Consider the following 12,523-nt stretch of genomic DNA (forward strand, 5'->3'; position numbering starts at 1 on the left):
TAATCGAAATTATCTATTTTATAGAAAAAAATATACAATAAATTACAAACAATTCCGGTATAATAAATTATCAATTATTTACAAAATTTGAAATTTTCAAAATTTTCTTTTATTTAAAACATATTTCACAGAAATTTTTAAACTTATTTCGCAGAAATTACAAACAGTTCCGGCATACCCAAGTATATTAAATTTTCAATTATTTACAAACTTTAAAATTTACATATTTCGCCGAAATTAAAATTCCGGGATACATATTCAATTTTCAATTATTTACAAAGTTTGAGATTTTCGAAATTTTCTTTTACTTTGAACATATTTCGCAGAAATTGAACTTTTTTTTCGATTCTTTCACTATATTTACAGAAATTTTTTTCATAAATTCCCGAGGAAAGGCCATTATGGTGGATAAGTAGGGCGAATCTGCCCGCGAGAGCATTAGGGTTGATACTTGCATGGAACGTGGGTACCATTGAGCACCCTTTCTCAGGAAAGTTTCAGATCCCTAGACCCCCGCCTACCGATGTATTTTCGATCGCTAAAAAACATGTATTTTTTTCAAAAAAAAATTTGAGGTGGGCCGTGGTCAAAAATTGAAAAAACTTACAGAGGTGGTAAAAATGGATTCTGGTATAAATTATTGTTTTTGGTAAACAAAGAGTCGTTTCCATATGAATCGAACGCCCCGAACACGAATATGACGTCTAATTTTATGCTACCCTCATCCACACCCCTCCAGTGCCTCTCCCCCACCTCAATTTTTACTAGGTATATCAAAAGTTGAGCTATTTTCATAATATTGGTGTCGTTTCCATATGAATGGAACCCCCGAACACGACTACAAAGTCCAATTTTATGCTACCCTCATCCACGCCCCTCCGATGCCTCTGTCTCCTTATCAATTTTTACTAGGTTAAAAGTTGAGCTATTTTCGTGGAAACGACTCTTCGTTTACCAAAAACAATAATTTATACCAGAATCCATTTTTACCCCCTTTGTAATTATTTTCAATTTTTGACTACGACCCACTTCAAATTATTTTTTGAAAAAAATATATGCCTTTTAGCGGTCGAAAACACATTTAAAAATCCTATTCCCATTTTGGTGCCAAATCATGGGCATCGCTAAAACAGACAGCAAAGCTTTAAAAAACTCCATTTTGAGGGGACAATATGGGAGGGGAGGGGAGGGGAGTGAAAATTTTTGTGGGGATATCTCTTATAAATGTTCACAACACCTCACCTTCTACAAATTTTTTCAAAAATCCTAAAAATCGTTTCACATGGGGCTGAAAAAATATTTTTTATTGTAAGTTCAGAAAATGGTGGACTTTTCAAAACCGGGGGGGGGGGCTCTAAGGATCTGGAGCTTTCCTGACCCACCTTCCATGCAAATATCAACCCCGATGCTCTCGCGGGCAAATTCACCCTACTTATTCACCTATGGCCTTTATTGTTTTGAAAATTTAGAGAAATTTTCCCCAAAAATTTCCAGAAACTTCCCACTAAGAATCACACAGAACATACCTACTTGAGTACAAACGTTTTAAATTAAATAGGTTTTTGCTTAGAATACTTAAGTAAAATAAAATTATACCTATGCATACCTACATATAATGAACTAGAGGACAATATCAAAGCATCGATTAAAAATTATAGGTAAAATTATAGGTACACACTTACATTAACTGGGCAACATTAATAACGTATTCAGGGAGTTAACAGACGCAAATATTCTACAGTCTTTCTTTTCTTGCACAATCGCGTCTATGAAGTTGAAGAAATACCGCAGTTCTGCTGCGTATTCCACGTTGAAGACGTAATGTACCTTCCACAGCATGCTCACCGCATATAGTGCCGTGCTTTGGCTCGGTAGCTGAAATGCTCTTCTGTCCGCGATTATAAAGAAGCTCGTAATTTTCTGAGGTGCATCGTGGGATGTTATAGCGAGCAGTGATGGCTGCACTACATCTATAGGAAGAGTTTTGAGAAATTCATCGACACTACTGCCATTCTGGAACAAATCAGATGACATAAGTTGACTAACACGTCATTATGCACACAAAAGTAACAGAATCTATATAGGTAACACTCACAGGTAGAATTCTCATAAATTTTTCATTTGGTAATTTTGACGATGTTGCAGTACTTTTTTTTCTCTTCACACTAAAGTTAGCTTTGGGTAGAATTTCAATGAGCAAAATCAGAGCTTTCAGATTATCTATGCAAAAACAAAGAATTTATACAATGCAGTTACCGACATAGGTACCTACTACCTACCTAATAAAAAAAAAATGAAATTGACTGTATAGGTAATTATGTAACATGTGCAAACAATTGGTTCTAATTTACCATCAGTAAAACTCTCGGCAGCTGCAAATTTATTAGAGTGGTGTTTCGCGGCATATTTTAGGATCTTTTTGACATACGTGACTGGAAAGACAGATAAAATTCCATCTTTCCTGTGAGTTATCTTTAAACTTTCAAATTCTTGATGCACCTAGAAAGAAGTAATGAAAAAGACGATGTTGAAAAATCAGGCTAAAAAGCACCCTAAGCTTACACAAATTACACGATCATTTTATAAGCTTACGAATTCACAATTAAAGTCCAGCATCCTGGGAAATTTCGTCAAAATTTGCGTAATGGTGGGTGTAGTAGGAGGTGTTTTATCATTTGCATCAACTGGCTGAATTGGTGTGTTGATGTACTCCCGGCGATATATGAAAGTATCTAGCAACCATTCTTCGATCATTTTTTTGTTTTGATTAGCAGGGTTGGTGTTGAGCATTAACTGAACCTATGTGCAACAAATCAGAACTGATTAACAACAACAACAATATTATTTATTTAAAGAAAAGTTGATGCTGAATGAATGAGAATATTTTGATCTCAAAATGCAAAAACTGAAAAAATGTCTCCCCGCGTTTATGTAGAGAAAATGTAGTGAAATGCACTCAAATTTACATAATATCCACCTATACAATATGAACTTTGAGATCTTTCATCAGGAGGGGTGGACGAGAACTTATTGGAAATTTTCTTTTCGAGATGCCTGAAAACGCATTTTTCTAATGTAAGGAGTTCATTTTTTTGGTTTTTTAAATGTTAGAATTAGAATGATGTTTTTTTAGGAAGTTAATTTTGAAAAAGAAAAAAGATCAAGCTCGAGCGAAGGCAAAAGCGCTTGCAAATTCTCGCAAATTCGTATTTCGTGAGGTATAAAAACGATTTTTTTTTTTTTAATGCCAGGACGAAGAGTTTATTTTTTGACTTTTTCATAAAATTTCCATCTTAATTTTGAAAAAAAAATAAAAAAAAATAGAACAAGCCTGAGCAAAGTGAGAGCAAAAGCTTTCGAAAATTTGTGTTTCAAAAAGTAAAAATAATGTTTTTCTTTTATCGGAGCTACTTTCAGCACTGCTACAGCGCCGAATTCGAGTGAAAGTCAGTGTAAAAATTGGTGTTGAAATCAAATTTTTACTGGGATTTTTCAAAGTTCCCCCTATAACCCATCCGCCCCTGTTGATCAGCTCAGCTCTTTACATAGTTAAGTATTTATTTTTAAAAATACATACTTTCAGTTCAATTGCTGAAAGATCTTGATTATTCTCCTGTAATATGCTTTCCAAATTCTGCTTCTTTTTTTTTGCACAAACGTTTTTCTTTTTTTCTGACGGTAAATATTTCCTTGTATTTTCTAATCTATAATGTAGGAAGCCCTTCCCAGATTTGGGGTCATAAAAGTGTTCCTGTAATGAAAAATTTACATCAGTTGATCAACAGGAAAGCAAATGGTATAATACCTACACCTAAAATTATGTTACGTCTAATAAAGTAGGTATACTTACACAACCAACAGCACCAATTGGATTCTTAAGAATCGCGAATTCTGTTACAATTGCTCTAGCGAGAGCCCATTTTGCTAACGATGTTGGATATCTGTAAAGGTAATGATAAAATTAAGTTGCATTGTTTGATTTTTTTGAATTTTTTAAAATAATGTATTTCACTAAGTAATTGAAAATTTCTTACGAGCCAGCTACGTTGATCAATTCAGCAACAAGTATGCGAACCAAATTTCTCCGTATTTTTTCATCCATCTTATTGTCGTCAATTGCTCCCAAGATCGCCTCACCTTGTGGGTGCTGTTGTAAAAAATCTCTTAACGAACTAGAAGACTGGAAAATGTACATAAAATAAAATTTGCATTTAATGTAATTAGGTATTTTCTAAAATGCAATTTAACAGGCAGAAAAACTCACAGTAAACAGGGAATAGTCAATAGTATTTTCCTGATTTAGGTTTGGTATAAAGTCATCTCCAGGTTGCGACGAAGAAGGTTCCTCGTAACTCGTTTCCTCGTAATTCGTTTTGTCAGCAGTTTTTTCACCCTCAAGTGAAGTAGTATCTTCACTATGATTAGCTGTTGATACCAGAGAATCGGATGTTTGACTTCGAGCAGTATTGCTTAACGCATCTACAGGTTTTAGGATGCCATCATCGCCAATAACGTAGATACTCTCCTGAAAAGATCCAGAATATCATTAATAGGCAGAACATTTTTAAACATACCTATTAGGTACCTATCTACTTCAATCAATGCCTCTAGGAGAAAATAAGTATAAAATCAAACTACACCAAAACAGATCAAAGTATTTCCAAAAAAAAAAACTTATATACCTATAGTTGTAAGTTCAAGGTGTTCAGCGTTTTTGAAAATCTCAAATTTGCGCTGCCCAGAAAAAATCTGTCACCGGAGGGGGGAAGGCGAAGAAAAGACAAGCTATGCTATTTGAGAGGATGGGTGCATCGTCCTTTTGCCGACGAAAAATTGTAATTTTGTCCCAATAATCAAAATTTTAATGTGCTGAGCACTGTGATATCAAAAAAATTAAAAAATCCAATGGTTCTGTTCCGAAAAAGTGAAAAAATTGTATTTTTCATACACTTCGAGTATTATGAGTATTTTTGGAATTTTTCTGTTTAATTTTCAATATTCTTAACATTTGTAAAAGTAGGATCATGATTGGCCCGAGCAAAGCGAGGGCAAAAGCTTCGGAAAATTTGTGATTTTTTGAACAGTAGAAAACAACAAAAGTTTTAATAAAAGAATTCGGTTTTTCGGATATCAACAATTTTCAAATTTATCATAATTTTTTCGATATTGCAACTCTGTAGAAGAGAACCAAATTGACCTAAAAGCTTGGTTCTGTTCTTAAAAAATGAAAAACTTGCATTTTTCATACGCTTTGAGTATTATGAGTATTTCTGCAATATTAAAATTTTCTGTTTAGTTTTCATATTTCTTAAAATTTTCAAAAGCAGTAGTTTGAATGAACCGAGCGAAGCGAGGGCAAAAGTTTTGGAAAATTTGTGATTTGAAAAGTAGAAAAACATCGATTTTAATGTAGCAATTCGGTTTTTCTGACCACAATTTTTTCTCAATTTTATCAATGGTTTCTTGAGATTCCAAGTGAAAAGAAACGAATCAAATTGGCTGAGCGAAGCGAGGGCAAAAGCTTTTCAAAATTTATAGTTTTAAGAAGCAAAATAGCAATAATTTTGATGTGAAAAGTCAATTTTTCCACCACTGACATTTTTAAAACTTTGAACAAAAATACTTTCCAAGCACAATTTGAATAATTCGTGAAATAGAAAACAACAAATTAGCCCGAGCGAAGCGAGGGCAAAAGCTCTTGAAAAAATAACAATTTTGAAAATAGATCAGTGATTTATTCGGCAAATAAACGGCTTTGCCGATGAATTCCGACGACACAGAGTCGACTTGGATGACTGAGACAAATAGGACGACTAGGACGACTTGGACGACTGAATTTTTGACTGGGGAGCGACTCGCCCCCCTCGCCTTCCCTTTGCGACGTCACTGTTAGTATCTAAAAAAGTTTCTGTATCAAAGTTCATATCTGGACTTCAGGTAAATTTTTTCATATTATAAATTTTTAAATATTCCAAACATACCTAAGTACCTACTTAACAATGTTTAGGATTCCATTCAGATCAGAAGTAATAAATTGATAATTTTAGATTTTTAAAAACTGTGTAGGATAAAAAACTCATCTTCTTCGCTATACCCACATGTAGTTAAATAATTCCTCTTCAGCAAAAATAAAAATTGAAAAAAATAAAAAAAAAATTGCGACCAGCAATCAAGTTTGTATGTATCTAAAAACATTTCTGTATCAAAATTCATTTCTGGATTTCAAGTAAAATTATTTTAAAATCATAAAATCAAAATGTTTTAAATATGTAAGGTGCACCGGGGGAAGTTGGAATTCGGGGTAAGTTAGAAAACTTGCTCTAGCGCCTAGAGGTTTATATCTGGCGAAGTACCACTAAAGGTGACTTGAGGGTACTACCCCTACTTCATCACGGTATAAAAATTTTCGCGATTCAGTTTCATTTTAGATGTCTTTGGTTCAATTGTATTTTGTTGTTGTTTTGAACTTATTTTGAATTTGGTCTAAAATACAGACTTTCTATTTCTTAGTTTTTCGCATATAGCGGACGAACCGTGCGTCCTAGTGAAAATCTGATGAGAGTAATCTCAAAGAGAATTAAATTCTCTACAATTTTGTTTTTATGCAATTTTTCTAGGACGCTCGGTTTGTGATCTACGCCTCTGCAAAGTTTAGCCTGTTCTGACTTCCCCCAATTGGGGTAAGTCAGGACAGTTTATATTTTATTCCACTGAGCGAAAGCTACTGTGTCAATTGCGCTCAAATTTTTACCATAGGTTAAGAACCCTTATGGGAACCTACATAATAAATTTGATCCATATTGGTTCATTAGAAGGGGAGTAACAGCTGGTCAAAGTTGAAATTGCGAAAAATCATTCTGACTTGCCCCGGTGCACCTTATTCAAAACGTAATTAATAATGTTTACGATTCCATTCTAAAGTAATAATTTTAGATTTTTAAAAACTGTGTGTTTTAAACTGCATTAGTATCACTCAATTTGTTGATAGTTTTTTGTAAAATACACGAAATAATTTTAGTAAATAATACGAAAATTATAAATACTTACTTGAGGACTATTGTTGAATTCAGTGATGAGTTTTAGTAGAGCTTTTGCTGAGCCCATTTTGATACCGATACCAAGTAAATCATCTTGAGAGAGCTCTGGGAAATTTTGCCATCCGATTTCTTGATCTGAAAAAAAAAAAGTTAAAAGAAAAATGTATCTAATAATACATATGTGGTTAAATGGGGTGAAATTTTGTTTGTCATTTTATGCACCTATCGTATGTCATAATAAAATATGACGTAAACTGATGAATTGTTCGTCGTGATTGGGAGCACTCCATGTATCTAAGGCTTTATATCTGAGGTTTCGAATTGGTAGAAAAACAGCATTTGATTGATGGTCATTAACGATGGCGTATGCATTGAAAAACGTATCCAAATGCATAGTTCTCCAAACATGAGCATAAACATAAATTTCTGATTGGTCACAAATCACGATCTCTTCGATTTTTGCAAATTCTGGCAATTCTTCCTCGTTTGATAGATTTACGACTACAAATAAACCTATTCGAAATAACCAGCCATCTATTTTAATTTGATTTGTAATCGTAACGTTGCCGTCTGATGAAAATCCCAAATCTTGTAATTTATGACAGCTAAGTGTAGAATTCACTGGTCTAGTGCACAACTGCTCGAATTTGATGTAATGTAAAGGCACATTTTTGCTTCCCCATTTGGCGGATTGTGTGCATTGACCAATTCGAATAAGAGTTTTTGGAGCGTTTTTAAAATTGCAGACAACTTGAGCACGTTTCTTCACTTGACCATGTTTTGCTTCAAAACGCATACACCACATGTTGGACAGAGGACCTGACCATTCTATGCACATCGGATAGTGAGTTAGATGATGAAATTTATTTATGCAGGGAACGTTTGGAAATAAATTGCGATACAACGAAATGAAGTCAATAATTAGCGCGTCCAAATAAGCCAGAAGATTCTTGGTGATCATTGGTGAAAATACCAATTCCATAATTCGTAATAGAAGAACGATTAGATGCATATGTTCATCATCTGGGTTTGGTATTTTGTCAGCGATTAGAAATGGAAAAGTCCGCAACAAGCACCATGTTTGCATTGCCCTCTGACTCAGTGCATGCTCTTTAGTGCTTCGGATGTTTGATTCGATCAAATTGGCAGATGGCTTGTTTTTCATTTCTAAAATACCGTAATGGAATGATGAAATTCGCTCATTTAAATCATCCAATTGAAAGAAATGGGATTCATACACGTAGTGACGAATTACTAGTTTCAGCACCATAGGACCAATTCCACAAAGAATATCGTGCATGGGATCGAAAATCATATTATCAGCAACATGAAAATATTTTAATTTGTTCAGTGGACTTTCTGCTTTTACACCTGTCTGGGATCTCACATCTTGAGTGTTGTTACTTTGAATCAGAGCCAAATGTTCATCATAGATTGCTTTGGTTCTAGGTTCTTGAGGTTCTAGCTGCCCATTAAGTAAATCGGTTCGACTTATTAAACACAGTCTACAAAACATATTTGCGGATGGGCTAAGTAATCCGAATAAGTCGTGCACTGCCAAGCCATCACCACAAAAAGATGCAAGACTTGCTCTAAGAACATAATTTTCATCAGTATTTAGTTGAATTACAATTCCTTCATCACTCTCCAAACTCTTCAGCTCCTGTAGAAATGGCCGGAGGATCTGCTTGAATCCATATTTACGCACATCTTCATAATAGCATAAAGCTAAAACGTGGATGTTATTCAGCTGAGAATTGATATACGAAGGGAGATTTTGAATGGTATAGTAGAAAGCTCCGATTTTATGCACTCCTTTTTTAGAGGCCAAAGGGTTCACAATTTCCAGTTCATCGTAATATAATTGCAAACGAATCGCATCGGGAAATTTCTGGAAAAATGGATTTGAATCAAAACTTTTACCGTCTCTAAAAGATCGAAAAGTACCATCTTCAGATTTTTTTTCTGTCAAAATGGCATCTTTAATTTCTTGGCTCTGCAAAACCAACTTCAAAACATCAACAACAGGCACGTATTGAAAAGTTTCGTTGATTGTTTTGGGTAAAAATTCGTTTGAAGATCTATCTAAACGCTGATTGATACGTGTGCCCAGAGGGATTTCCTGTGGGTTGACATAAGAGCAGTTTTCACGAAAAGCATCAATCTGGCCATCCAAAGTATCCAAATTTGTAAACGCATCGTTCAAATCGAATTTTTTCAGTAGTTCTGAAACATCTGGGGAATCTTTTTCAATCCCATTATTTTCCAGAAAAGTTGTTAAATGATGCTTCCAAAAGACAGATACATCGGTCAAGATTTTTTGAAGATGATTAATGACAAAACATACTGAAGACGTCGTCATTGAAGATTTGCACTGTAAGTTGACCACCATTTTCACTAGGTACAGACGTAATGAGGAATTCAAATCTTCTGAGTTGTCTTGCAAATTGAATGGTAAAAAATCTTCGGAAGTTACGTAATTTCGTTCATGCGATGTTGAATTGGAATTTTCATACTGATCAGTATCACTTGTATCAGCATCAGTCGAACATGTAGGCACACTGGTAAATGGTGTCGTATTCGCATGAGTTGACTCAATGTGCTGACGAAGCGTTTTAAAGAGAGCAAAACTCTTGTTGCATCGATCGTAGGTGCAAGGGAATCCGTTTTCGATATTTTTAGTGAGATAATATCCGTGGTAGTATTTTAAATGTGATGTCCACTCCTTTATTCCATTGCAATACTGCTGACAAGAGAAGCAACGCAATGGCAGCATTTTTCAGTTTGTCTATGTACAGTGACAGGAACAGCACGAAGAGTAGGTACGAGTTTCAGTTTTTACCAACTTTAGGACAGCAGAACACTTGAAAAAAAAAAAAAAAAAAAAAATAGAATTTTGGTAAAATTTGCAATAAAAAAAGCATGTCTACTAGAAAATGTACTAAAATGTGTTAAAATTTGACATAAAAATGCTTCAGTTTATAGAGTAAATAAGCACTACCAAAAGTTAATAAAATTTATGAAAAATTTAGCAAAATTGAGCTCGAATCGCATATTATACATATAATCGTCATTGAAACTTCTAGACGCAAATATAAGAGCTTAAAAAAAACTCTAAATCATAAGAAAATGACGAAAAATGAAATTATTTCTCATTTTTCATTAATTTTAAATTTAAAAGTTTTTTTTTTCAATTTTGGCTTTTTAATTTTACAAGGCAATCTCTTGAGGTGTCCGCCTGCGGTTTGAACGGGACCGCGATTTTTGGAAAGAGCACGTTCTAAAACCCGAAAATCCAAATTTTCAGCTGCCCAAGTTCATTTTTCGATTTATTTTGGCGAATTTTTGAAAATCCAAAATTGACTATTTTGGTGATTTATGTTTTTTTTTTTAAAGTACGTACTTGATCAGTAAAAATGTTTAAAATTGAGTCCTAACACTGATATTTACCCCCCAAATCCAAATTTCGCCATTTCCAGCCATTCTGGAGCCTCCAGCGCTATTTTTCAATTTCTCCAGAATTTTGATTTTGCTCCAGAAGGCGTGAATATAAAGTTGGGCAGCTAAAAATCGAGTTGTGTGTTATATTCGATCTGTTTATCAAGTTTATCCACATTTGAGTCGATTTTGGGAGGTACACCTCAAGAGTGGTTTTTGACCAGCTTTTTTCAATATAAGAAATCCAAAAAAATCAAAATTTCACCGTTTGGGAGAGAATTTTCGAAATTTGCGCGAATCGCTGTATTTCGAACACAACAAACCCCCTGAGACCGAGTACCGTCATTTCCAGCCATTCTGAAGCCTCCAGCGCGGTTTTTAAATTTCTCCAAAATTTTCAATTTGTTCCAGAAGGCGTGAATATGAAGTTGGGCAGCTAAAAATCGAGTTGTGTGTTAAATTCGACCTGTTTAACGAATTTATCCACATTTGAGCCGATTCTGGAGCGGACACTTCAAGAGTGGTTTTTTGACCAGCTTTTTTTCAAAATAAAAATATCCAAAAATTAAAGGGAGGCCCAAGAAAGGCTGGAAATGGCGAAATTTGCCCTCGTGTGGTTAATTAATGACGAAATACAGCGATTCGCGAAAATTTCAAAAATTTTCTCACAAACGAGAAACTTTTGAGTTTTGGATATTTTTATATTGAAAAAAAGCTGGTCAAAAAACCACTCTTGATGTGTCCGCTCCAAAATCGGCTCAAATGTGGATAAGTTCGTTAAACAGGTCGAGTATAACACACAACTCGATTTTTAGCTGCCCAACTTCATATTCACGCCTTCTGGAGCAAATTGAAACTTCTGGAGAAATTTAAAAACCGCACTGGAGGCTCCAGAATGGCTGGAAATGACGGAACTCGGCCTCAGGGGGTTTGTTGTGTTCAAAATACAGCGATTCGCGCAAATTTCGAAAATTCTCTCCCAAACGGTGAAATTTTGATTTTTTTGGATTTCTTATAATGAAAAAAGCTGGTCAAAAACCACTCTTGAGGTGTACCTCCCAAAATCGACTCAAATGTGGATAAACTTGATAAACAGATCGAATATAACACACAACTCGATTTTTAGCTGCCCAACTTTATATTCACGCCTTCTGGAGCAAAATCAAAATTCTGGAGAAATTGAAAAATAGCGCTGGAGGCTCCAGAATGGCTGGAAATGGCGAAATTTGGATTTGGGGGGTAAATATCAGTGTTAGGACTCAATTTTAAACATTTTTACTGATCAAGTACGTACTTTAAAAAAAAAAACATAAATCACTAAAATAGTCAATTTTGGATTTTCAAAAATTCGCCAAAATAAATCGAAAAATGAACTTGAGCAGCTGAAAATTTGGATTTTCGGGTTTTAGAACATGCTCTTTCCAAAAATCGGGGTCCCGTTCAAATCGGAGGCGGACACCTCAAGAGGTTCCCTTGTTAGAAATGCAGTACCAGAATTTTGTATGTTCGATAAGAATCAATATCAGATAAGGTGGAGTGGGGTAATTGCAAAATTGTGACCTCATGCAAAAAAATCAATTTTCTGGTTGTGCCAACTATGAGGTGTCGAAGCAACAACCTTTACCGACATATTCACCAGGTCACCACTCGCGGGGTTCAACTTGTCGCTCCGTAGCAAACACTTTTATCGAAGCATGTTGCAACCCCTCATAAGTAAAGTGAATGGTGTTTTTTAAAAACAATAAAACGTGCATGTGAAATAGAAAAAACTGTCGATTTATCTGGAATTTTCAAGATTTAGGGTCATGAAGGTTTGAAGTTTAAGGTAAGATATCACAATGTGATTTTTTTTTAAATTTTGGCTGTAAGTTGCGTTTTTGCAACTACCCCAGAAAAAATTGACTCGGGGTGATTGCAAACACAATTTTTTTTCATTTTTGCACTTACCACAAATATTTTTTTGCCCTAAATAACTTGAAAATGGTTCGAAATTACCAAAAAAATAAACTTCCACGGTCACATGATGAGTTACATGTTAGAGAAGTGAT

The 12,523-nt window shown here is 34.6% G+C and overlaps 2 protein-coding genes across 4 annotated transcripts in view; both read right to left on the reverse strand.

The window, feature by feature from the left end:
- Positions 1-12,523, reverse strand: part of Myo31DF (Unconventional myosin ID) — a 54,993-nt gene that overhangs the window by 25,313 nt on the left and 17,157 nt on the right. The window lies entirely within an intron of this gene.
- The window catches only part of LOC135833989 (uncharacterized), a 17,851-nt gene continuing 5,328 nt past the window's right edge, over positions 1-12,523 (reverse strand). The window contains exons 1-10 of one of the 3 annotated variants that reach the window (XM_065347822.1): positions 7,260-7,399; positions 7,048-7,172; positions 4,265-4,525; positions 4,035-4,180; positions 3,851-3,941; positions 3,578-3,751; positions 2,593-2,799; positions 2,352-2,499; positions 2,096-2,220; positions 1-2,013 (exon numbers count right to left, since the gene is read on the reverse strand). In XM_065347822.1, coding sequence (XP_065203894.1) covers positions 1,684-2,013; positions 2,096-2,220; positions 2,352-2,499; positions 2,593-2,799; positions 3,578-3,751; positions 3,851-3,941; positions 4,035-4,180; positions 4,265-4,525; positions 7,048-7,104 — 1,539 coding nt within the window. In that variant the 5' untranslated portion in view covers positions 7,105-7,172; positions 7,260-7,399 and the 3' untranslated portion in view covers positions 1-1,683. Of the gene's footprint in view, positions 2,014-2,095; positions 2,221-2,351; positions 2,500-2,592; positions 2,800-3,577; positions 3,752-3,850; positions 3,942-4,034; positions 4,181-4,264; positions 4,526-7,046; positions 7,173-7,259; positions 9,901-12,523 lie in introns of those variants that run through there. The other 2 variants (XM_065347821.1, XM_065347820.1) reach the window with 2 other exon arrangements.

This window comes from Planococcus citri, chromosome 2 (assembly GCF_950023065.1).
Source record: "Planococcus citri chromosome 2, ihPlaCitr1.1, whole genome shotgun sequence".
NCBI classification, from domain to species: domain Eukaryota; kingdom Metazoa; phylum Arthropoda; class Insecta; order Hemiptera; family Pseudococcidae; genus Planococcus; species Planococcus citri.